Source organism: Setaria viridis, chromosome 3 (genome assembly GCF_005286985.2).
Source record: "Setaria viridis chromosome 3, Setaria_viridis_v4.0, whole genome shotgun sequence".
In the NCBI taxonomy this organism is placed as follows: domain Eukaryota; kingdom Viridiplantae; phylum Streptophyta; class Magnoliopsida; order Poales; family Poaceae; genus Setaria; species Setaria viridis.
This window is the reverse complement of record NC_048265.2, coordinates 46,351,622-46,377,850: the sequence shown is the minus strand read 5'-3', so window position 1 is coordinate 46,377,850 and position 26,229 is coordinate 46,351,622. Positions and strand designations below refer to the sequence as shown.

The 26,229-nt window shown below is 49.3% G+C and overlaps 4 protein-coding genes and 1 pseudogene across 4 annotated transcripts; 2 read left to right on the top strand and 3 right to left on the bottom strand.

The window, feature by feature from the left end:
* Positions 1-598: 598 nt before the first annotated feature.
* LOC117849925 (uncharacterized) lies at positions 599-1,583 on the top strand. Its single transcript, XM_034731666.1, has 2 exons — positions 599-868; positions 1,087-1,583. The coding sequence occupies exons 1-2, from the start codon at positions 649-651 to the stop codon at positions 1,431-1,433; spliced, it is 567 nt and encodes a 188-aa protein (XP_034587557.1). The 5' UTR covers positions 599-648; the 3' UTR covers positions 1,434-1,583.
* A 3,691-nt stretch (positions 1,584-5,274) lies between these two features.
* LOC117849351 (uncharacterized) lies at positions 5,275-6,117 on the bottom strand (annotated as a pseudogene).
* A 3,603-nt stretch (positions 6,118-9,720) lies between these two features.
* Positions 9,721-10,965, bottom strand: LOC117849350 (putative F-box protein At2g02030). The gene has a single exon (XM_034730896.1). It carries the CDS (start codon positions 10,963-10,965, stop codon positions 9,721-9,723), a length of 1,245 nt encoding a protein of 414 aa, XP_034586787.1.
* Positions 10,966-17,450: 6,485 nt separating this feature from the next.
* On the bottom strand, positions 17,451-19,853 carry LOC117850471 (uncharacterized). The gene has a single exon (XM_034732294.2). It carries the CDS (start codon positions 19,790-19,792, stop codon positions 18,362-18,364), a length of 1,431 nt encoding a protein of 476 aa, XP_034588185.2. The 5' UTR covers positions 19,793-19,853; the 3' UTR covers positions 17,451-18,361.
* A 4,989-nt stretch (positions 19,854-24,842) lies between these two features.
* LOC117849348 (uncharacterized) lies at positions 24,843-26,006 on the top strand. Its single transcript, XM_034730894.1, has 3 exons — positions 24,843-24,907; positions 24,958-25,290; positions 25,358-26,006. Exons 1-3 carry the CDS (start codon positions 24,843-24,845, stop codon positions 26,004-26,006), a joined length of 1,047 nt encoding a protein of 348 aa, XP_034586785.1.
* Positions 26,007-26,229: the final 223 nt, after the last annotated feature.

The following is a 26,229-nucleotide window of genomic DNA, read 5'->3' as shown; positions in this document are numbered from 1 at the left end:
CCATAGTAAACAAGCTAGAAAGATCGCTTTTCATGTTGTAGCATTTTGTTTTCTTTTGGCCATATTTAGTATGGGTCTCACATGTGCGAATCCATGTAGTTTGGCCCAGGTCTATACCATTATGTTTAGAAATGAAAATTGAAATGGACGACATACAACAAGGCAAAGTGCGTGAGCCACGTCCCATGAGAGAGAGGAGGTGGAGCACGGTGGTGGAGAGACATGGGGGCTCGGGGTTTAAAGACAAGAGAAGAGAAGAGAGAACGGTACGGTGTGATATGGGAGGAAAAGAGGGAGACACATAAATTGGTGTTGCGGTTATTCCTATGTTCGTTCGGCATTATTTTGTGGCTCTCGCTCATACTTCTACACCAAAAGCTGCTTCTTCACTTTCACTCAATACTTAATATTCCGAACTGGCAGACAAAGCAAAGCTGGCTAGCCATCACATCTGCTTTATACTTTTGTGAAATTAAAGCTGCTTGTTCCGTTCACTGGATGTATATTCCGAACTGCCAGGCGAAGCAAAGCTAACCAGCGCCGGCATGCCCCCACACGGCCTCTATATAAGGCATGCGCATCACACATGCATATCACCACAGCGAGCAGCGCACACAGTCATCCTTTGCAGAGCTAGCACTAGCAGTGATGTCGATGATGATGAGCTCCTACACCCTCCCGAGCCTGGTGCCGGCGGCGCCACCGCGGGCGCCGGAAAAGTTCTCTCCCGCCGCACTGCAGCTCCGCAAACAGCGAGCAGCAGCGGTGGCATCGCCAGGCGCGGCTCTCCCTTGGGCCCCATGGAAGCTGCCCCGGGCTCTTCGCTTGGCGTGCCATGCGCAGCCGCCTTACGACATCCCACCGAGTGGTAAGCTTTAGCTCAATGAACTTCATTTTACCGATCGTTTTTTAGGTCGTTTTAGCATATTATATTCATAGTTTTTATTATGTGTTTAAACATAATGTATAAATAGACAAATAGTAAAAGCTATGAACAAATGTTAAAATGATCTATAATTTAGAACAGATAAAGTGTACCCAGTAGCATGGTAAATAAAATAACTTCTTACTTGGAATTTTGGAAAGCCCTGGTGACCCATAAGACGGGGAATCACCGCACCTGGAAGATCAACGATGACGATGACCGCATCACCCTCGAGTTCGACGTGGGATACAAGACGGAGGAGGGTAAGCTGGAGGTCGCAACGACCAAGGACCAGGCGCTCTTGATCATCAGGTACACGGGCGACAGAGGCGACGACAGCCCGGCGACCTCGCTGGACGCCCGCCTGCTGATGCCTCCAGGCTACGACGGCAACAAGGTGATGAAGGCGGAGATCCTCCCTAACGGCTGGCTCGAGGTCGTCATCGCCAAGCCGAAGCAAGAGCCCGTCAACATAAAAGTCACCAAGCAAAACAAAACAGACTCATAATTAGCGACGGTCGTTGGAACACCATCTCCGATCAAGAAATAGAGAGATGTTCTCTGCTCAACTGTTAATGTAGTAATGTACGGACAAGCAGTATGCACATGTAGCTTGTACTGTCATAACAATTAAGCAATAAACAAATAATCTTGTCAATCTCTGATGTCTGATCAGACATCTCCTGTGCCTACCTCATTGTGATTCAATTGATCAAGTCACTCTAAGATTCAAAATTTGTCATGCAAAACAAGATATTTTGGCATTTGGATCACGTAAGCCCTTGTTTACTTCACCCCCAACTCCCAACTTTGACACTATGCAAAAAGAAGATTCTCCATCACATCAAACTTGCGGTACATGCATGGAGTACTAAATGTAGATGAAATTAAAAACTAATTGCACAGTTTTGTTGTACTTTGCGAGACGAATCTTTTGAGCCTAATTAGTCAATGTTTGGACAATAATTCACAAATACAAACGAAACGCTACAGTGTGCTACAGTGCCGGCACAGTAATTTTGACACTCCCAATTTTGACAACTAAACAAGGCCTAAGTGTTGTTAGCGATATAGTGCTAACCAATGTAATCATATTGTATACGTACATATCGGAGGTACACGGCTGTTAGTTAGTTTGTTGTAGCATATTAGGTTTGTGTTGTAACTTGTAGAGATATCAGCCGAGTCTACCCAAGATTGTGCCGTTCCTTGTATGTCACGTATGGGGGCTATTCCCTGCATCATATAAACAGAGATGTGGCCCCCAACAGGGGTTCAACGCTTCCTAACCAGCTTTCAAGTGTGACCCATCTAAAGAACAAGTCACACTAATAAGATTCAAAAAAATGTATGTGTATAAGCTTACAAAAGTAGAAAGCCTACCTTCTCGAGAAGCTACTCTAACAAATATTATTCTGAAATTTGGATAAAGTTATCATTCGAAAGTTATATTCATAAATTGTCTCAAGAAGTTATTATGTGCAAAAGCTATGTGCAATATTATCTTGACGGTATTGTCGTGGGAAGTTACAGTACTAGAAAGCCATGATTAAAAAGTTATGGGGGAGAAGTTATACGTAATATTTGTGTACCAAGCTTACCTAACAATATTTTGTTGTGAACAGTTGTGCTGAAAAGATATCATGAGAAGTTTGCACAAAAATGTTATTTGTATAAGTATTTTATAAAAAAAAGATTGCTGCAGAAAATGAATCTTTTTTTAACAAGAAAAGAATGGGGCCATCGAGAATAGGCACTGGGAGCCTCCCCTCTCTCTCTTCAATGCAGTCCTTGGAACTAAATGCGCTTTGCCGAAAGAGCGCTTGACAACATCTCCACCATCCTCCAACATTATCAATACCGGCGATGCAAGCAGGTGCATTAAGGTGCATTCTGTACATCAAATGTACAGACCCATCATACATGACATGCGCCCTGAACCAAGGAAGGAAGGTCCATCGTTTGTGTATACAAAATTAAATGAAGGCAACCAACCACGTGACACCACCTCACAAGTCAACCCACCCACCACGATGCATGCATGCAGGGAATCTTTTCTTGATTCAAAACAAAAAAAAAGTGATATCTCTTAGACCACAGATCCTATTTTAGTGTTGGGGATCGCCAAAACTCAGTTACCCTCGAACGTCTGTCATGGGTGAAAAACCCCTTAGCCTCGCAAGTTCTTCGTTGGCAACAACAAGAGCAAAACACCTTAGCCTCGCAAGTTCTTCATCGTTGGCAACAACAAGAGCAAAACACCTTAGCCTAGTAGATTCAACGGGAACTGATGAGGACATCAACATCAACGATACGTCCACGCCGACACGGGTACCAGTTTCTGGTTCTATTACTCGCGTCCGTGCTTAACAACTTAATCATCAAGTAAGTTCACTCTTGAGTTCTTATCCATCATATTTAGACCATGGAGACACGTGCACTCTTGTTGTGGTTAGGAACCAGGAGAAGACCGAAAGGGAAAAAAAGTCGCGCAGGCTGGATTTGGACTCCAGGATAGCACCAACTTGTGATGGTCACCACGGTCGCATACGAACTCGAATTGGGGCGTTCAAGTACTTCACGGATTTGTTATAAAGTATATTTTCATATGGATCTAGACTCAAGTCCATATCTTTTTTGAGGCGACCGCAATGACTGAATTACTACCAAGAGGTTTTTTGTCCAAAGGTGTTGCGTCACTTTAATTTGGCCTAATGGGCTTTGTATCAAGTTGGGTTCATTAGGGACGCCTCCTAGGGTTGGAGCACGACCCCAACACCCTGGTGGTCATCTTCCCACCTTCATATACCCCTTAGCCACCACCAAGAATAGATGGGTTTCGTTTAGATCAAGTTTAGCTCTCGCTACTTGCTTGTAAGCGTGTGTGCTAGTTCAGCCGACCGTCTTCTTATCTTCGAAATCCCATCTTATTTGAGATTGAGTTTGAAACCTTCATCTTCATCTAGTAAATTCAGTACTTGTTATACTTATTTTTACTAGTTCTTCGATTGCTTGCAGGATGAGTGCCCTAGTGGCCAGGTGACGCGCTCCACAAGATCGCGGCAACTATTGGAGGTGGTGTATCGGTTGCTAAGGTGTAGCTTGGAAGGCTGTAGTCGGACCGTGAACATTGTCTCCAACCACTAATCGAGTTATCCCACGCCTCTCATCGAAAGATCAGGAACAAACCCTAGCGGGTTCCTATCAGGAACCTCGAGTAATGAGCTTCAAACCCTCGTGTCATCTTAAGCCTCAGCTGGACTTGAGGGTTGCTATTGGTTATAACAACAGCTAACTTTCATTGGACTAACCCTCGAGTGTTCGTAATCTTGCCCAAATGCCGAGCTTTCATACTTATATTTCTTACTCAGGGATGATGCCCGGAAGGGAGCCACTCGAGGTTACGTACTTTCATACTTAAATTGTTTTGTCTTGCTCTCAATGCTAAAAAGAAGATTCTATTATCAATGAATACTTGCAATAATAATGTCACCCATATGTACAAAATTTATCCACTCTACATGCTAATGAAGAGCAACAAATAGTGGAACCCACTGCTTATTTAACTTTGACACAAGATGAATTACTTTGTTTCATGTGATAAAGAGAACTTCTGTGCTTATGATTCTTTTACTTCTATGCCACAAGTAGCGAACAAGTACGATACTTTTGGTTTCTTAATACGATGTCTTGCTGCTGCTCCCTGATGAACTCATCCCGAAATCTCTTCATTTCTTTAGCTGAAATAAACCGGAGAAAATAAGCTCTAAAAAAACAGAGAAGAAAAAACAAGGTAAACAGAGAGTTGCAGCATAGATCATACGGTACGTACCAATTGCACCAGAAAAGGGCATGCTAGCATTCAAGCTGAATCATAGAACAAAACTTTATTAGGCCATTTAGACTGAACTCTAAGATAAGGTTATGCACATTGTACAAGAATATTAGTGTGCATTACATCGAGTCATCTCACCTGCACTAAGCAGCAATTTCCTTCTCCTGCCTGAAGCTTGTCAGTAGAAGGACAGATCCTTTACAGACGATAAATAACAATGGTTAAATGTTTGCCTAGGCCCGAGAGTAAACTGACTTTGGCTTGCAACAAAAATTATAATCACTACAAATTACATGTCTAAAACAATGCTCTACAGAGGCAAACAATGTAGCTCGGAAAAGATCAACAATTGCCCATGCGAACTTATGTCAATACATATTCAGGAAATTAGCTTGCATTGTTATAAGGCGTGCATCTCCACATTAACCATTCCCCTTTTATCAAGAGTGTGATTGTGCAAATAGGTGAACCACTGTTTGGAAAAAAGATGAACTGGTGGTATTGCCACTATAAATTAAGACAAGAAGGAGCAGTAAACAAGACAAAGATGCTTACGACTGCTTGAAGGATCGTACTGCCATGCGTGGACGATCTGGGATGAGCGCATGATCATCTTGTTTGGCAGATCAGGCATACCAAACTGATCGAGTTGATTCCACAACCTTCCTCCGGGTCGACGGCAAAGATGCAGGAGCCGAGGAAGAAGTAGAGCTTGTCGGGGTCTTCTGGGTGGAGGAGAGCAAGGGCAGGGACGCTCCCCGGCAGCATGGCGTCCAGGTAGCTCTCGTCGGCCCAGACGTCAGCCATGGGCACTCTTCGCTCGGGATTCCATTCGCCGGCCTCCGTGAGCGCCCATGTGCTCACCACCGGCGCGCCGGGGTCACCATGGATCTCCACGTACCTCAGCCTTCCTCCGCTCTCCCTCACGCAGCGGCGGGCATCGCCGATGGCCAGATCCACCGCGGCAGCTGGTCGAGGACAGTCGGGAGCAGGACGTGGAGCAACTCCGGCTTGTCGGCGAAGGGGTCGGCAGGCGAGGAGGCCGTAGGAGAGGTCGGTCCACAAGAGCATCCCGCCGTGGGAGACGACTCCCTGGGGGCACCAGTCCCGGGGGAGCGGCGGCGAGCAGGCGAGCTCGCTCTCGACCCACTCGTAGCCCCACCGTGTAGCGGAGGAGCGTGGCGCGGCCGGAGCCGTCGCCAGCGGGCTGGAGCTCAGCGACGACGCACCTCCCGCCCCTTACCATGAGGCCGGCACCACTGCCGCCGCGGCGGAAGCCCACGGGGCGGTCGTCGCGCTCGCGGAGGCGGGAGGCCTCTGGCCTCGCCGGTGCGCGCGTCGCAGAGGTGGTATACATGACCCCCCGGGACTGATAGATGAACTGATATAGCACCTACAGCTAATAGATGAACTGATATAGCACCTACAGCTACAAGATTAGCGGCGCCGAGCCACGTGATCCTCAGGTGACCCCCTATCCTCGGGTGGCACTAAACCAGGTAAACCATAAGGGCAGTCCCAATGGGACATTGATGATAGTTTCTATCCCTCTTAATTATCATGCCAACTAAGCAATTTGCTGATGTGGCAGTAAATTTATTATGTAGAGAGAGAAACCATTTCTTAGAGAGGAAACCAAGTCCTCACGTGCACCAATGAGCCAAGAAACCAGCGAATCTGCATTGGGGAGACCCAAATAGTTTCTTCTTACTTATTGCCTGATCCTTTGCGCTTGCACCACTGCTACCCATCACTCGAGCTCCTTTACATGATGCACAGAGGATCCGGTACTAGAAGGGAGAATGATTGGTTGGATTTTTATTTAGACTCTAGATAAAAAAGTTGCATTGTGAAGAATGATTTCTTGATACAATATCCTAGACTATGGAAACTAGTTTGGTTTCTCCCATTGAGACTGCCCTAATCCTCGTATGAATATACATATATGTACATATTAGTAACTGTTTAGCTCCTCGCCTCCTCTCATTCATTCCAAACATTAACTGTTTTTGAAGCCCAATAAGAAGCAACCCATTTAAGCGTATCTAGCTGTTCTCGCCTTCTCCCTTCATTATTGTTTGGAATACGAAGCATCAAGCATCGTCACTTTGTCCGTTCAACTGGTCAGTCTTCGGTTTTTCGGTCTTCTCGTTCGCCAGACACTGCGGCTGCGCGGTGCTGGTACTGCTGGACTGCCCACTGGGAGATCGGACGTGAGAGTTGAAGCCTCCGTCGCTGTCCAAATTGACACCGCTGCAGGTAATTCATAATCACATGGCTATCAGTTCTACTTTACTTTGTCCATTGCCCCTCTTACCTCGAATCCTGACTCTGCTCCTGTGCGCGCTGTACCTGCGCAACCTCTCGCCGACGACGGCCACGAGCGTGTCCCCGTCGGCGACGACCGGCAAGAAGTTGTAGCTAACATCAAGGACCGGGTCAGGGAGATCGACGCGGTAGCGTAGCGACCAACTGCAGGTCATGCCCGTCGGCGGCGGCCATCCAGACCTGGAACGACGCCTCGGCGGCGGCGTGGACGTAACACAGCGTCCCGTCATCCAGGCCCGCCATGTCGTCGAAGGTGTTCCAGCCGGTCGGAGGGCGGTGCACCACGTCGAACGCCCGTTCCTGCAGGACGAACCGCATCAGCCGTGGCCGCGGCTCGTTGGGGTGCTAGAAGGCTCGCCGCGTGTGCATATCGGCCTCTGGACTCCGACGGCGTGCGGTGGGTCCTGGGTGACCTCCCAGGAGCCGCCGCCGCCACCGAGAGTGAACACCTCATGGCCGATGTCGTAGTCCTGGGACCACTCGCCGGTGACCTTGTCGAAGGACCTCTCGCCGTACGTCCGGTAGAAGTACCTGGCGACGACGTAGCGGTTGCGCCATTGGTCGAAGCCGAGAGACACCGGCAGGGCCAGCATGTCGCAGTGGTCCAGCTCGGCGTTGTGGCTGCCGAGCGGCAACGCGACGAACTCCCTCATCGCCGGGTTGCAGACGAACACCCTGTCGGTGGTCGTCGCGACTGTCAAGATCTTACTCAAGTGCACAGAGAAGAAAAATCTCACGCGAACACCCTGTAACACGATCTTGTTTCTGTGCTGCATCTAGCAGCCTTTTCTGAACTCTGTTAACTGAATATAAGGCAACAAGAATACAAACTGAACTCCGGCCTCGACGGCCGAGATGCACGCACCACACTCCCTCCACGACGCCTGCCATCCCAAGCATCAGGAACGTGATGCGCTATACGCGCTCCCGCGTGGACCAAGCACACGTCAGAGCTCAACCACGCACAACCAGCAATTCCGGCCATGCACCCAACAAACTAATGCAACGTGACCAAGTAAACCAACTGACACGCTAAATATGCACAAGTATTATTCAACAGCGATGGCGACCAGGCCGTCGCAGTGCGTCGGGTAGATGATGTGCGTGATGCCCTCGGGCCACGCCTTCTCGAAGACGAGGTCCACCTTGGTTGTGGTGGTGCATCCTGCCGGCGGTAGCGGGAAGCGGTGGAAGCTGATCTCTGTGGATGTGGCTTGGTCGTCGTCGGCGTCGACCTCGCGGGGGATGGCGAGCACAGACGGCAGCAGCCTCGCGCGGGACAGCTCGAGGTGGCGGCGGACGAAGGCGGCGCCCGCGATCCCGCCGCGCCACGAGCTGCAGACGCACCTGCAGCGGGTGAGGGACTTGGCGGGGAGATGGACCAGGACCTCGGAGATGAGCAGGTCGTCCGTGATGGCGGCAGCCAAGGTCCGGCGGCGCTTATCGTCGGAGCCCAGCATCCTGCCAGATCGGAGAAGTATCTTGATCGAGTTCTTGGATGGAGGTACATGCGGTGCTTTAGAGTATTTATCATGGAGGCGCGCTGTGCCTGCAGTGTCGTCGAATCGATTCCGAGTCCGTTTCCCATCCTTCTTTTGGAATCCGAGTAGGTTTTTAGATCCTTGTGTCTCGTGTGATGTAGGTGTACTAATCCGAACGACGGTGGCCAAAGTGGCGAAACGAATTTTTGACGCGCTCGGCTCGCCCCTTTTGCGTGCCGGTCGGCCGATCCATGGCCACTCATCTACTTGAGAAACAAGCCATCCTCTGCTCTCCATCTCTGCTAACCCAAGTCAGTTCTCACCAATCTTGTTGATGTCATCTGAGTAGCCGGCCAAGCGACCTCACTCGGAGAACTAGCGTTTTCCTACATAGGAAACATTATTAGGGGAGTTTTTTTGTGCTCGCTAGCTTCAAAGTGGCCTGTTCAGAAGGAATTGGTGCTCGCACAGCCTAACTACAAGAAGAAGGGGATAAATTAGACCAACTTAAAACTTTAACCTACGACTTCTATTGCTTTGCTCAAATGTAAACTAGATGTTAGTGAGTCGTATGCATGCATCCCTAAAAACAAGTTTTTCAATATATAGCTAACCTAACAAGATACTCTTCTGTTCACTATATATATGGATCTCATCATCCCCGCACACAATTATCGTTGTCGGTCCACAATCTACACAAAGCTGATGTCACACTTGTGGATAGAAAATATAAAACAAAATAGATGAAATAATCATTTTTATGAGCAAGAGAATCCGTACTCTCGGTACGGAGATTTATCTCTTGTGGTATTGATAGGCAAATATCACTTATAAATTGGAACTATATCGAAGGTAAATATTTTCGATCACATAGTTCCTTCCAATCAAGACTGCTCATTACTGAACCAAATGACAAACAAAAGGATAGCATCGCTATCATCATCAAATTAGTACTGCAACTAGTACATAGGCAAAGACGTGGAGTCAATCTTCCAGACATATGCGTATCAAAAGTTATATATTTTAAGAAATTAAAACGAATAGTAATGGAGGAAGAATGAAATAGTACCCATAGATATGGATCGGAGTCAATCTTCCGGACCATCGATCATTGTGGTTCGTTCTATCAACTTGGGTGTGCTTAATAGCGGTTATACATTACATGCTCTAGGCGAGACCAAACTCTCGACGTAAGGCACAATATAGTGTTCGAACGATGGTGGGCCCTTATAATAATACACGGACCCGTCCTGCCGCCCGTACCGCACGTTGTGCAGCTCCACCACCACTTCCTCCTCACCTTCGTTCTGCACGTCGTACCTCCACATCGTGCCGCCGGCGACGGCCACCAGCGTGTCCCCGTCGGCGATAACCGGCATTAAGCTGTAGTTGAGAGAGGGTACCGGGTCGCGGAGATCTATGCGCCACCGCAGCGACCATTGCAGCTCAGGCCCCTCGTCGTCGTCCGCCATCCAGACCTGGAACGACGCCTCCGCCTCGGCGTGGACGTAGCACAGCCGCTTTCCGTCGTCCAGGCCCGCCATGTCGTCGACGTCGGGGTTCCAGCCGGTCGGAGGGCGGCGCACCACGTCGAACGCCCTGTTCTGCAGGCTGAACCGCATCAGCCGGGGCTGCGGCTCGTCGGCGTGCCAGTAGAAGGCCCGCCGCGTGCATGTCGGCTGATGAACTCCGACGGGGTGCGGCGGGTCCTGCGTGAGCTCCCAGGAGTCGCCGCCGAGCGTGAACACCTCGTGGCCGACGTCGTGGTCCGGGGCGCCGTGGTACTCGCCGGTGACCTCGTCGACGAACGGCTCGCCGTATATCCGGTAGAAGTACCTGGCGACGACGTAGCGGTTGCGCCACTGGTCGAAGCCGAGGGCCACCCTCGGTACCAGGTAGTCACAGTGATCCAGCTCGGCGTTGTGGCTGCCGACCGGCAGCGCGAGGAACTCTGTCGTGGCCGGGTTGCACACGAAGACCCTGTCCGTGACCGTGGCGATGGCGACCAGGCCGTCGCAGTGCGCCGGGAGGATGAGGCACGTGATGCCCTCGGGCCACGCCTTCTCGAGGAGGAGCTCCGAGTGGAGGATGCCCGGAGCATGTCCTGGCGGTGGTAGCGGGAGGCGGTGGAAGCTGATCTCCGAGGACGTGGCGTGGTCGTCGAAACGATTGATCCTGCGAGGGATGGCGAGCACGGAGCGAGGCGCCGCGTGGGACAGCTCGAGGTGGCGGCGGACGAAGGTGGCGCCGGCGATGCTGGAGCGCCAGGAGCGGCACACGCACCTGCAGCGCCCTAGGGACTTTGCGGGGAGGCGGACCAGTACCTCGGAAATCAGTAGGTCGTCCGGGATGGTAGCGGCCGTGACCCGGCGGCGGCGCTTGTCCGGGCGAACCATCCTGGTCTGACATGCAGAAACGTAGGTGCAAAGTGGATAGATCGCGAGGTGCAAGGTAGGCTCCTCGTATATACCATGGAGGCCTGCGCTGCACCGGCCGGCGAAATCCGAGTCGATTTCAGCTCCTCTGGCGATGTTGGTCGTGTGTAGGAATCCGAGTTGCATTGGTTGAGGCTTAGACATGTGTTGTCCCTTCAGCCACTGGCTCCTACCTTGGCTCCTACCAAAATAGCTTTGACTTTGGCTTTTTTTGTAAAGCTGTTTTTTCTCTAGCTCTAGCTTGTGTTGTTAGAAAAATATTTAGCAAAACAGATACCTTTTAGATTGGAAAGAAAATATCAAATGTCCAAAATACTCTTATATTTCCTTTTTTTATCTTTCCTTTTTCTTTTTCTTTCTTTTTTATTTTTCTTTCTTTCTCCCCTTCTTTTCTTTTCCCCTACTCTCTCCTTATCTGATCGGCCTCTCCCTTCTGGCCTTCCCATCCTAGCACTCTCCCTCTCTCTCTCTAGCGGCGCCCAGACCTGACCGACGGCCATGCCCCCACCCGCGGCCCCGCGCAAGCGTGTGCACCCGATCATGCCTGTGCGCCGCCGGCTGCCCCGCCCGCGGCCCCACGTGGGTGCGCCGCTTGGCCATGCCTGCGCGCCGCCGTGCCGACAGTTGCCCCAACCACAGCCCCACGCGGGCACGCCGCCTCGTCCCGGTTCGCGCCTCGCGTGGGCGCGCCATCCCCAGTCATGGCCCCACGCGGGCACGCCACCCTGACCATGCTTGCCCCACACCCGCCACCGCTAGTCTCCATCCGCCCTGCACCGGGGACATGGATGGAAAGTGAGTCATTGTGATGAGGAGAAGCCCGAATAAGCCACAATTTTTTGTTTCTCGCGGGTGGAGGAACACAGAGACTGCATTCTGTGGGACTTTGCTGGCTTTCGATCGTGAGCCGTTTTGCGTTCAAGTGTTTAGTACGGCTTCATCAAAAGCCGCTCGATGAGCCGTGCCAAAGGGGCTTAGTGTAGAGCTCGGGTGGAGTTTTTTTTCTTCCCCATTGCTTTTAAAACCTGTAAAGTTTTGATCACCTTCTGCGTCAATATAGGCCGGGCGGTACTTTACTACTAGCCGCTTCAATAAAAAAAATATTTAACTACTTGAAGTCAATTAGATAGTATGATCAACTCCCTTAGTTATATTTTACCTTAACACAATAGTAACCAAGAAAAACACTTATCATCCAATTAATGCAAACAAGACTCTCCTCTATAGTCCTTCACTATTTTGCCATGACAACTTTTTGATGTTATTTATTGTCGTGGCCCACATCGATGGCAAATAAGACTATCATTTATGAAAAAACTTATTTTTAGAAATAGACCTATCAAAAAAATGGAGGGAGCATCGAAGATCACATATGCTCTTTATAAATTATAATATAGCATATATTAATACAGTTTGCACTATTATGCATAATTGTCAAAAACATACAGAGGAAATGATATAACTATCATATGTATGTATTTATTGGGTGAGTGTGCGTGCGTGTATACGAGCGTCCTTGTTTATATTGTGTTTCGTGGAAAAAAAACATAATTAGCATGTGCGAGGCGTGTGTTTGCTGCTAGTTTATTTTATAAAGCCAATGTTTGGCATGGCTACGCATGTGTTTGGTTTTGGGACGATGTGGGTTGAGTTGAAGCCGACCCATCTCGTGTTTGGATGAGAGGGATGGGTTCGCTCTAGTTTTTTGTTTGGTTGAAGTGGTCGATAGAGATGGGATGGATGGTATTTTAACACCGTTAGCAATGGACCCACATGTCACCTGTGGGCCCTCCTGCGCCCTCTTGCCGCCGGCCTGCGCCCCCCGCCGCGCCCACCTGAACCCCCCCTCCCCGCCTTCCGCATGCGCCCCATCGCCGCTGGCCTGCTCCCCCCACTGCGCCCGAGCCGCAGGCCGTCTCCTCCTTGACGCCACACTCGACGCGTGTGTGCCGGCGTCAAAGGCGAGCGAACTAGGTCAGAGTGGTCCGCTTGTTTTGGGCGGACCATTCCAACCCACATCTATGCGCTATATTCCCCATGGGGGTCGAACCCAACCCATTCTATTTCCAACCAAACGTGGGACGATGGGGTCCAACCCGTTCCAACCCACTCCAACCCAGTAACCACACACATGGTACAGGTTTGACCTCCCCACCACCACCACCACACACACGCACACCCACCCCCGGCCGAGTTTGTATGCTAAAATCAAGAATATTATTAACACTATTTATCTTTGTTTAGAGAAAACAGCTCTACCACATGACTCAGGTATACCCACAGCTACAGCTTAGTAGATTTAGAGCTAGGAATTACTACCAAACCCTAACAATTCTCAGAGGCTCAAGTCCAAATTTTATTTTGTGAGCAGTGCCACGTCTTTGGTATATTTTAACACTGTAAGAGAGAATTGGCTATTAGTACTGCTTCCAAATCCGAATCGCTCTCGGTTGTGGAAATGGTACTACCAAACCGAGACAAAAGTCTCGATCTTTAGTTCCAGGTAACATGATCGGCACTAAGATAGTGTTTGGTTCTGGGGTTAAAGTGGGTTGGGTTGGAGCCGACCCACTTCGACCCATGTTTGGTTGGAGAGGGTGGCGGTTATGTCCAACCCAGTAGAGGAATATTCCTCGTAGATCCGGGTTCATCCGATTCCTCAAAAAAGAAGGAATCACTCCGACCCACTTGAATGGCGTTCGCGTCCGTTTCTTCTCGCGCTCGTCCTCCCCGCGTCCGCCCATGCACCCGATGCCGCCGCCGCCCTCCGCCCGCCCAACGCCGGCGCCGCCCTCCGCCACCGTCCTCCACTCGCGCCGTCCTCCGCCCGCCCGACGCTAGCGCCGCCCTCCGCCCGCCCGATGCCGCCGCCGCCCTCCACTCGCGCCGACAGGGAGGTGTGCGGGCTGGGGAGGTGCGCCGAGCGAGCTCGAGCCCCGCCGCGGCCGGGCTAGCACGGTGGGGGAGGAGGACCTCCGGCGGCGGGGATGAGGTGGCCGGTGCGGGGGCGGGATGAGGCGGCGCAGGGGGGCGGACCGCCGGCGGCAAGGAGGAGGACCGCCGGCGCGGGCTCGGTGGGGAAGGACTTGCGGGGAGGAGAGGAGAAAGAAGATGGAAGGGAGGGAAAAAAAGAGAGAGAGGTTGATAGGTGGGCCCCGCGGCTGAGAAGTGGGGTTCACAACTAACAGTGTTAAATAGATATCCATCCCAACCCCCTCAACCAGCTCAACCAAATAAAAAATTGGATCCAATCCATCCCTCCAATCAAACAAGAGATGGGTCAGCTCCAATCCAGAAAAGTGGGTCGGTTCCAACCCAACCGACATGGTTCCAATACCAAACGGACCGTAAAGGGATCGCCATGGAACGACATGTAGGTGACCCCTTAGTATCTGTTGGTGTTACTAGCCAGTACTAAATAGATTTTATCTTTTCTTTTCACATTTTAATTATTGATTGCTATTTTTTACTCTACACTGCTATACATACCTCTGTGTTGCAGTCAGCCCCTGAAATAAAAGGTATGATCTAATTTATTTAGTCATTTGGAGACTGAAAGTTTAGACACTGCTTAGTTCTTTTGAGTCATTATGAGATTTCGGCTATATACGGCTTGTATTGTTGTATGTTGTTTAGATGTTAATTTGGGTGATGAATTCTTGCAGTATACATTGATGCATCCGTGATGATATATTACATTTGTGTCCGGCATGATTAATGGGAAGAGTGGAGACCCAGACGCTGTCGATGGCGATGAAAGGACATGTGCGAAGTGCGTGGCACAAGCACAAGAGAGCCCATGCTCCACTCCATGCCTCCGTCCCCACGGTGCCTATACATACGGAGAGGTTGATCAGGCTGACCTGATCCTATTCTGGACGACGACGAAGAGCCACCATGTCACTTTCATCACCTTTATCTTCTTGCCTGTTCATCCTCTTGAACTCCTCCAGAGCCCATTCACTTGGTCCTAGAGTAAGTCGAAGCCAAGGCACGTCAAGGGTCAGTTTCCCTGTCAAACAATAGCTTTGGTTACTTAGGGACGGAGCATTGGTCACTTGTTCTTGCATTTTTTTGAAGACGTTGCATTTAATCAAAAATCTAAGGGAAACATGATGACTTGCTCTAATGATTGCAGTGACATGCGAATTGGGCATCAGATTTGTAGCTTTGAGCTTCAGAGCTTTCTGTTCCTTTATATCCATGAAGAGAGCTTTGGAATGTGACAAAATCAGGTTATGCAGTGCAGCCTGGGATTGACACTGAAACATCACAAGAAACAGATTAGTGGCCTAGCAGAGTCGATCATTCCACGAACATTCATCACAGCACGTGAACTCTCATCCCAGAAACACCACTCAATCAAAATTTGCACGAAATCTCAGAATTTTTATCAGCACTATCATCTACAAGAACTAAAAAGAAAAGCCCTGCCAATATATGCAGTGCCGCATGCCAAATCATTACAATGCAGTAGTCACTTCAGAAAGACAGCAACTGTGCAACTAAGACATTTTGTGAAATGGTCAAGCAGATTGACAATCTGAAATCATTGTAAGGTAGCAAGGGGATTCAGTTTTCAGAGTCTAACGAGATGCTAATTGCAAGACGAAGCAAGCAGAAACCAACCATTACTCCATTACCAACTTTCTCTACCATTTGCAGTTCTGCGAACCGGACCTCGGAATTTGTGAAATGGTCAAGCAGATTGACAATCTGAAATCATCGTAAGGTAGCAAGGATTCAGAGTCTAACTGCGTAGCCAAATTTTATCAACATACCAAGACAAACTACCAATATTTGCAGACATGTGGCAAATCATTACAATGCAGTAGCCACTTCAGAAACGCAGCAACTGTGCAACAAAACATTACAACAACATGGGAAATGGCAATGCAGATCGCTTATCTGAATTCAATATAAGTTAGCAAGGATTCAGAGAGTAATAGCACGGCGAGATACGAATTGCAAGACAAAGCAACCGGAAACAAACCACCAACTTGCTCTACCGACTGCAGTTCTGCGATTTGGTGGGAGTCGGATTTGTACCTGGAAGCTTTTCCGAGTCCCTTGCTCGTGTTGCCCAGGAGCAAGCAGAAAGAAGAGAAAGCCAGACCAATTTGACACAATCAGGTTGCACAATGAAGACAAGGCTTGACGTGACACTGAAACATCAGAAGAAATAGATTAGTGGCCTACGCAGAACCATCATTCCAAGAACACTCATCACATCACGTCAATTCCCACCCCCAGATATACCACTGAACCAAGTTCTGCACGAAATCTCAGAATTTTTATCACCCTGAACATCTAGAATGAACCCACAAAGACACACCACCAATTTATTCAGAGCCACATGACGAATCATTACGATGCAGTAGTCACTTCAGAAAGGCAGAAACTGTGCAGCTAAATATTACAACAACATGTGAAATGGCAATGCAGATTGCTTATCTGAATCCAATTTGAGTTAGCATGGATCCAGAGAGTAACGGCACAGCGAGATACGAATCGCTAGACGAAGCAACCGGAAACAAACCACCGACTTGCTCTACCGACTGCGGTTCTGCAAATTGGGAGTCGGATTTGTACCTGGAAGCTTTCGAGTCCCTTGCTCGTGTTCCCCAGGAGCAAGCAGAGAGAGCCAAACGGGCAAGACGCGCTCAGTTTGCGCAGGAGTCGGAGACGGCGAGGGCTTGATGGCTGAACAAGATAGCAAAATCCGGATTAGTGGATGAAATCAGAGCCAAGAGCACACGAACACTCGCTGCATCCCGAGAATTTCCAATTCGGAGACACATCAAACTCCAGACAAAGTCAGAACAGCACCAAGAACTTCTCCAAAGAACCCAAGACACTAACTACCTATACTCTGCAAATTGCAGTTCTGCGAACTGGTTCGTGTTCCCCTATATAGTGTAGAGAGCCGAACGGGCAAGACGCTCAAGATTGCGCCTAGAAGGCGACAGCTTGATCAGCAGAGCCAAGAACTCGACTAATACTACCTGAATCCCCAAGTACAACCCGCAGACACAGCTTGATCGAATTCCGAAAGTTCAGGTGGAGTTTAGAACCAAGAAAGCAAGAACGCCTCCAAAGACCCAAGAAAAGAACCAAACCCAGAGAGGAACAGCAGAACCAAGCCCAAAATGCCCCCAGCTTTTCGCGGACGAAACGAACGTCGAATCCCGCGGAATCCAGAACCACGGCTGAACCTGACACTTCTTGGACCTCGACGACGGGTCTTCGCGCGCCGGCCTCCCGCGCCCTGCCCTTTCTTTCTGTCGATGCTTGGCGGTGGGTGTTGGGCAGCAGGGTGCAGCCGCGGAGAAAGAGGGCGGGGGGGGGGGGGGGTGGGGGGGGCTACTTATAGGCGGCGGTGAGGTAGAAATCTTCATGCCAGCTTAGGCGTAGGAGCGGGGAAGGGAGGGAGGGGTGGCCGGCGGGCTCGCTCTTGCCGCGGCGGTGCGGGGGGCTTTGTGAGGGGAGAGCAGCGAGGGACGAGGCGGTTGGCGGAGGCAATTGGAGAGGATCCTTGCGGTCGAGATCGAGCCACGTGTCCTCATCGGACGGCAAGCACTGCAGCTGCCCGTACCAATTTGACATGAGCCAAGGCAACCGAGGAATACTGATGCACTGCTCTGCAGCCAAGAAAGGCAAGAACTGAATTTTGACCTTGGTCTCCGACTGTCAGAAAACACCCGCTGAAGGTTACTTGCCGTACTCCATTGGTCAGAATCATCAGATCCAAATTTCACAGTTCACAACTCCATTGGTCAGGATCATCAGATCCAAATTTCACAGTTCACAACCCCAGCGACATGAACAGCACCAGGAACGGGAAGCCATGAACAACTCCGAAGCAGAGTGCATACTGCATAGCAACCAGAACGGCAGAGCCAAACACAGACATAACACTCATAAAAACACTGAATGTTGCCCAGATACCACATCCAAAAGGCAACTGAATAAAAGACAGGATGATTGCACAAATGCTGATCCAAATCTCTTTATTGAACTATTATCTCAAGAATATGCTCTGCATAGGTATGTACAGAAGAATATCAGTGTGCAGCCAAGCAAAACTGTCTGGGAGCTTCAGAACAATCACAAGCTCATGCATTGTATTACACTGCATGGTACCGTGCATACTTCTACAGTGTTTCGCAACCAAGGAGTGGCCTAAGATCCTTGCCTTCCCTATCTACAGACTACAGCAGATGAAATGGAGTTCTTTTGTTTCCTGACTACTAATGAGCCTATGGACAACTGAATTGCTATCAGTTTCAGACAACATGTGGAACCAGCTTTGGCCTCAGCCTGCTGAAGGTTGTTCACTACAAACTAATGCTCAGAATCAGATTCCGCTCCAATGTGAACGTGGTCTCCGTCGATAAAAGATGGGAGATTTCAATTCAAGCTTCTGCATTTGCTCTTCCATCATAGTAGAATTAGTACAATCAGCAACTCCTTGGTGAAGATTGCACTTCCGGACATAGTGTAACCTCATGTGTCCTCCCAAAGCGTGCCCTGACCCTAATAACTTTCCACATACCTTGCAGTGGTGTCTCTTGATGTTAACTGAAGCTGAAAGGTCACTGGACTGCAACTCCTCAACTGAAATGTCAGCCCCTGGCTTCATGAAATCAGCATCTACATCCAGCCCATGATCAAACACATTCAGAAGCATCTCCGTCTTGGGAACATCAGCAACTAAATTCGAAGTGTTCTCCTGCCCACGCTGTAAGTGTGACGTCATGTGGCCTCCCAATGCTCGTCCTGACCTTAATAACTTTCCACAGACCTTGCACTGGTAACTCTTGATGTTCACTGCAGCTGAAAGGTCACCAGACTTCAATTCTTCAACTGAATTTTCAGCCCCTGGCTTCATGAATTCATCATCTACATCCAGCAGCACCTCCTTGGGAACATCAGCAACCAAATTCAAACTGTTTTCCTTCTCGCAGTGTAACCTCATGTGGCGACCCAATGAGTACCCTGACCTTAATAACTTTCCGCAGACCTTGCACTGGTATCTCTTGATGTTCACTGCAACTGAAAGGTTACCAGACTTCACCTCCTCAACTGAAATGTCAGCCTCTGGCTTCATGAACTCAGCATTTCCATCTACCAGCCCATGATCAAACACATTCAGCAGCACCATCTTCCTGGGAACATCAGCAGCCAAATTCAAACTGCTTTCCTGCTCAGTGTGTTCATAGAAACCCTCATAAGCTGAATTCTTGTCAGACTTGAGCCTCGTGTTATTTGTGAACTCATCAGATTGAACCAGTTGATCAAAAGCGTTCAGATTCACCTCCTTCAACAAATTGGGCGTTGAAATGTTGTCGTTGTTATCTCCCCCACAGCAATCCTCATAAGCATAACTCTTGTCAGAATACTTTGCAAGCATCAGGAGAGCATCTGCAGCACACATCTCTGAATCGAGTGCTGGCATGCCCCTCTTTGATCGCTTACGCTTCACTGGAGAAAATAGCATCTCATGGTGCCCATGATCACCATTAGCATTGGCCGAAGCTTCCATCAGCCCAGCTGGTTCTTCGTTGGGCTTGGCCATCACCTTCTTCTCACTGTGCATCCTCATGTTCCCCCTCAGAGATTGGTTGGTAGAGAACTCCTGTGAGAGGTGCCACCATTGAGTTTCCAAACATGGCAGTGAAGACTTCTCATCACTGGGACCCAGCAGCGACACAGGTACATCAACAACAATGGCAGGAGGGCAAGGTGTGCTCCTTTGCTGCATGCCAGCATGCCGGTGGCACGACATGTGACCTCCAAGAGCCCTCCCTGAACGGAAGTTCTTAGTGCAGACTGTACACAAATGCTTATGGGATCCTCTGGATAGCATATCTGAATCAATGCAAAGCAGCAGTAATTAACAACCAGAACAGTAAAATGAAGCAATCATAACATAAGTACACTACTAGTCACTTGTGACTACTACTTCGAAAAATTTGCAAATGCATCTAGCATTTGATCAGATAGCTCAGACAATAAAAAGATGAGTCAATAGACACAGAGCTATTAGACGAATCATGCAATGCAGCACTAACACATTTAAAGATGAACCAGAACATTCCATAGTATTGCTTCTTTGAATTATTTGCGCAAGCACTGAATTAGAATTGTTCAAGGAAGGCAAATACTTTCCTAAGTAACTAATTGCGACAACTTGCGAAATGAAAATAGGCACTGACATCAATGACTAAGAACACGATGAATAATAGTAGCTAGATAAAGCAATCATGAAAAAGAGTTGAGCACAGTTTCTTAAGTATTTGCATGTGCGTTGATGGATTGAAGATATCAGGGACCAAGAAAATAGTTAGGCTGAAGCAAAACATGAACTAACTGCCTGCTGTTGCTTTGAAACATATAAGCACAAAGACACAAAACACATTTTCTCAGAAAATTAAGGGAGGAGATTACTTGCTTTAATTGATGCGGTGATTTGCAAGTTGGGCATCAGATTTGTACCTGCAAGCTTCGGAGTTCTTGGTTCGTCAATATCCATGAGAAGAGAAAGCCAAACCAATTTGACACAATCAGGTTGCGCGGTGAAGCCTAGGCTTGACACTGAAACATCAGAAGAAATAGATTAGCGGCCTTCGCAGAACCATCATTCCAAGAACACTCATCACATCACGTCAATTCCCACCCCCAGATATACCACTGAACCAAGTTCTGCACGAAAGCTCAGGATTTATATCACCCTGAACATCTACAACGAACCCACAAAGACAAACCACCAATTTATTCAGAGTCAAATGACGAATCATTACAACGCAGTAGTCACTTCAGAAAGGCGGAAACTGGCGCAACTAAATATATTACCCCAACTTGTGAAATGGCAACGCAGATTGCTTATCTGAATCCAATTTGAGTTAGCAAGGACTCAGAGAGTAACAGCACAGCGAGATACGAATTGCTAGACGAAGCAACCGGAAACAAACCACCGACTTGCTCTACCGACTGCGGTTCCGCGAATTGGGAGTCGGATTTGTACCTTGGAAGCTTTCGAGTCCCTTGCTCGTGTTCCCCAGGAGCAAGCAGAGAGAGCGAAACGGGCAAGACGCGCTCAGGTTGCGCAGAGAGTCGGAGACGGCGAGGGCTCGATCGCTGAAACAAGGTCGCGAGAAGCGGATTAGCGGTTGGAGCAAAACCACGAATGCTCGCCCCAGCACCAAAACTCCCAACCCGGAGGCACAACTCGATCGAATTCCGCACGAAATCAGAGAAATTTCGGCACCAACAACACCTCCGAAGACCCAAGCCCCCAAGAGGAACCGCAGAATCGAGCCGCATCGCGCGGAGGAAGAAGAACCGACCTCGAATGCCGCCCAATCCAGCTCCGCGAGCGGCGGAATCCGGCGGCTCCTTGGAGCGCGGCGTCGGCGACGGGTCCCCGCCCGCCCTTGCTGGCTCTCGCTGGGACTTCCTTCCTTGGCGGTGGGTGTGGGGCTGCAGCCGCGGGGAACGGGGGAGAGGCCTAGTTATAGGCGGCGGCGGGATAGGAATGTAGACGGCAATCATCACCAGGTTCATGCAGGCTCACGCGTTGGGGGGGGGGGGGGGGGGGGGGGGGGGGGGGGGAGGGGGTGAGTGGGGTGGGGAGATAGGCGGCGAAGAGAGGGCTGGCCGAGGCGGTGCGGGGGTTTTGCGAGGGGAGAGCGACCGCCGACCGCCGAGCGAGGAGGTAGTGGAGGCGGAGGAAGGTTTGTATGGTTGCGATCGAGCCACGTGTCCGGATCGGATGGCTAGCACCGCTTCTGCCCGGATTACTGTTTTTCCCTTCTAAATTCATTTTCTTTTCTTATTTTTTCTTAATCGAAATTTTCTTATCATCATCCACATGTCAATATTTGAATTTTTCTTTTACATTTTGATCGCTGAGTGCGTGCATAGATGCTTTTGAAACTGCGTGCTGCCTCAAGATGCAAATAAATTACCAACCTCAGTTATAAAGAAAATAAATTAAAATAACCTCCTAATTCTTATTCAAATTATTTATATGTGCCCTTAAAAATAATTTGTTTGAAGTAACCCTCTAGTTGTTACCCCTCGCCATTATCAAAAGTAGCCTAATGTAATTCTAAAATATGCATTTAAAATTACCTACTCTACCATTATAAAAAATATATCAAAGTACTTCCTCAGCGTTTTGATTTTTCTAAATTAATAAATTTTGTTATGGTAGATATGATATATATTTAAATGCATAACAAAAATTATAAATCTAAAAGGATTAAAATAATTTATAATTTGAAATGGAGGAAGTACTATTCTAAATTACCCATTTCTATCGTCCTAATATAAAAAGGTAACTTAATTTATATATACATGATCTATGTCATCCTATAGATCGCCCATACATATGTATGCAGCAGGAAGCGACGAGGATATATATTTCTATAGAAAACTCGTAGCTATAGCTGAGTTTCCAACTAAACACATGTCAAACAAACATATACAGGAATGGTCGAATGGAAAAACATATAGACCGATTGTTAACTAAAGTGTTTGGATCCCCGGACTAAACTTTAGTCTCTGTTAATTAGAAGTATTAAACATAAACTATTTACAAAACTCATTGCACAGATGGAGGTTAAACGGCGAGACGAATCTATTGAGCCTAATTAGTTCATGATTTGACAATGTACTGCTACAGTAACCATTGCTAATGATGGATTAATTAAGCTTAATAAATTCGTCTCGCCGCATCTATGCAATTAGTTTTATAATTAATTCATATTTAGTTCTCCTAATTAGCCTCCGAGTATTCGATGTGACACAAACTAAACTTTACCTTTAGGATCCAAACACCTCCTTACTGTGTCGGGACAACTCACTGACGCAAGCAATTCCCGGAAGAACCACTTAGGTCTTGTTTAGATCCACCCCAACTAAAACTTTACCAGCTAAATTTTATAACTAAAGTTTAGTTGATTAAAGTAGTAGTTGGCTAAAAAATAGCTAGAGGTGTTTGGATCCACCAGCTAAATGAGGTATTTGTCAATACTACCCCTCTCCTCCACCTCCTATCAATCTTCTCTCTTTCTTATCTCCACACGGCTCGTCTTCCTCCCCACCCCACCCCCCACCCCAACCCCACCCACTTCCTCCTTCGAACTTTTGCCGCCACCCAGCACGCTGCTCCGCGCCGGCCCTACTGCCAACAGCGCCGTCCCCCGCGCCGCCGTCCACGCCCCGCGGAGTTGCCATCGGACATGGCTGCACAAAAGGGGAGGTGCGAGAGCTAGGAGGGGCTCGACCGGTGGGGGGAGGCCAGCGGCGCGGGATTTGGAAGGGGCTCGACCGGCGGAGGGAGGCCGATGGCGCGGGATCCCAAAACAAGTTGTTGTCCCGACGATGGGGACAGACGCCAGCACGACGATGGATTTGGCGGGTGGCGCTCGGTGGACCGCGGGAAAAGGGCAACGGGAGGGAGACCGACAGGGGACCATGAATTAATGCTGAGGGCATTTTCGTCTTTCGTCACTTTTAGCAAGTTTTAGCTAGCTAAAGGCTAAAGCACTTTTTTAGCTCCAACTAAAGTTTAGCTAAGTTTTAACTAGCCCGATTGGATCCATAGCAGTTAAACTTTAGCAACTAAAGTTTAGTTAAGGGATCCAAACATGACCATAATCGGATCGAGACACTTGTTGGTAACAACTATGTAGAGACAATAATATAAGCTGAACCACGGTGCTGAATTTGCCTGACAAAGCATTCGGGAAGGTAATAACAACACCAATCACCAACAACACCGTTGACGTCACTGAGTCACTGGATTGGGTTTACACCTGAGGTCGAGACTCAAGAGAGCACCTCCAAGGAGTTTGGCTTGCGCGATGTTTTTTACTCCGTTTCAAATTATAAGTCGTTTTAGTTTTCTAGATTCATAAATATTATTATGCATCTAGACATACAATATATTTTGATGCATAATAAAAATTATGCACATAGAAAAACTAAAACAACCTACAATTTGCAATGGAAAAAGTACTTAGTATCTTTTGACAATTACTCAGAAATGGTACGGGCATATATGTTCTTGATAGTTTATACTTCCTCCATATCGAAATATTTGTCGCTGTTAATTTTTATGTTTAACCATTCGTCTTATTCAAAAAATTATGCAAGTACTCCCTCCATTCCAAATTGCACATATCATTTTAGTTTTTTTAGGTGCATAAATATTTGTATGCACCTTAATATAATGTATGTCTAGATGCATACAAACATTTATCATTTATGGATAAAAAAAGTTAAAATAATCTACAATTTGAAACAGATGGAAATATCATTTATTTTGTCTGTGACTTACTTTATCATTAAAGATATTTTAAGCATATAACTTATCTTTTTTATATATTTGCAATAAATTTTTGAATAGATAAATGGTCAAACGATTATAAGAAAAAGTCAACGTAGCTATAAATATTTCGATATGGAGAGAATATTTAATTGGGAGGCAGCAGTTCAACCTTTCTCTGTTAAAAAGCACCACTATTCGGAACGCATGCCCTTAGCAGTCACGCAACTCGTGATTCTACCCATGAGAATCTGACATCGACGTACACCAATTCGTACACAAAGTAAGCTTGAACCCACTCGGATTTCTAGTTTTCTACACACAAGACGAGCGAAATCGCCAGGAGCTGAAACCGACTCGGATTCCCCCGGCCGGTGAAGCGCACGCCGCCCTCCATAGTATGTGATGTACGAGGAGTGTTGCACGGGGGACAGCGTCGTCCGGTGAAGCGCACGCATGCCTGCAGATTAATCGGACCAGCAGGCCGGAGCGGCAGACGACGATGGTGCACCCGGAGAAGCGCCGCCGCCGGATGATGGCCGCCACCATCCCGGACGACCTACTGATGTCCGAGGTCCTGGTCCGCCTCCCAGCCAAAAGTCCGTCGGGCGCTGCAGGTGCGTGTGCCGCTCGTGGCGTGCCGGCATCGCCAGCGCCGCCTTCGTCCGCCGCCACCTCGAGCTGTCCCGCGCGTCGCCTCCCTCCGTGCTCGCCATCCCTCGCAAGACCGATCGTTTCGACGAACGCGCCACCTCCTCGGAGATCAGCTTCCACCGCCTCCCGCTACCACCGCCAGGACAGGCTCAGGGCATCCTCCACTGGGAGCTCCTCCTCGAGAAGGCGTGGCCCGAGGGCATCACGTGCCTCATCCTCCCGGCGCACTGCGACGGCCTGGTTGCCATCGCCACGGTCACGGACAGGGTGTTCGTCTGCAACCCGGCCACGAGAGAGTTCCTCGCGCTGCCGCTCGGCAGCCACAACGCCGAGCTAGATCACACTGAGGACTTGGTCCCGCAGGGTAGCCCTCGGCTTCGACCGGTGGCGCAACCGCTACGTCGTCGCCAGGTACTTCTACCGGACGTACGGCGAGCCATTCGTCGACGAGGTCAACGGCGAGTACCACGCTGCCCCGGACCACGACGTCGGCCACGAGGTGTTCACGCTCGGCGGCGACTCCTGGGAGCTCACGCAGGACCCGCCGCACCGCGTCGGAGTTCATCAGCCGATATGCACGCGGCAGGCCTTCTACTGGCACGCCGACGAGCCGCAGCCCCGGCTGATGCGGTTCAGCCTGCAGCACAGGGCGTTCGACGTGGTACGACGCCCTCCGACCGGCTGGAACCCCGGCGTCGACGACATGGCGGGCCTGGACGACGGGAAGCGGCTGTGCTACGTCCACGCCGCCGCGGAGGCGTCGTTCCAGGTCTGGATGGCGGACGATGACGGCGGTCCTGAGCTGCAGTGGCGCATCAATCTCCGCGACCCGGTCCCCTATCTCAACTACAGCTTAATGCCGGTTATCGCCGACGGGGACACGCTGGTGGCCGTCGCCGGCGGCACGATGTGGAGATGCGACATGCAGGACGAAGGTGTGGAGGAAGTGGTGGTGGAGCTGCACAACGTGCGGTACGGGCGGCTGGACGGGTCCGTGTACTATATCGTTTGAATCTATACACTATGGCCCTGTTTGGTTGCCCGGTTCCAGCCCGGTCAGACTCTCAGCATGCGACTTCCACGTGATTGGTTGCTTGCACCAACAGCTGAGCTAGGCCTCTGTGATGCAAGATGCCCCTCCCAACCAGGCCTGTTGGAAATGCAGGAATCGAGCGTTTCTGCCGGGCCAGGCTGGCGCGAGCACATGAGTTGCATGAGTGCAGAGAAGCGGTGCA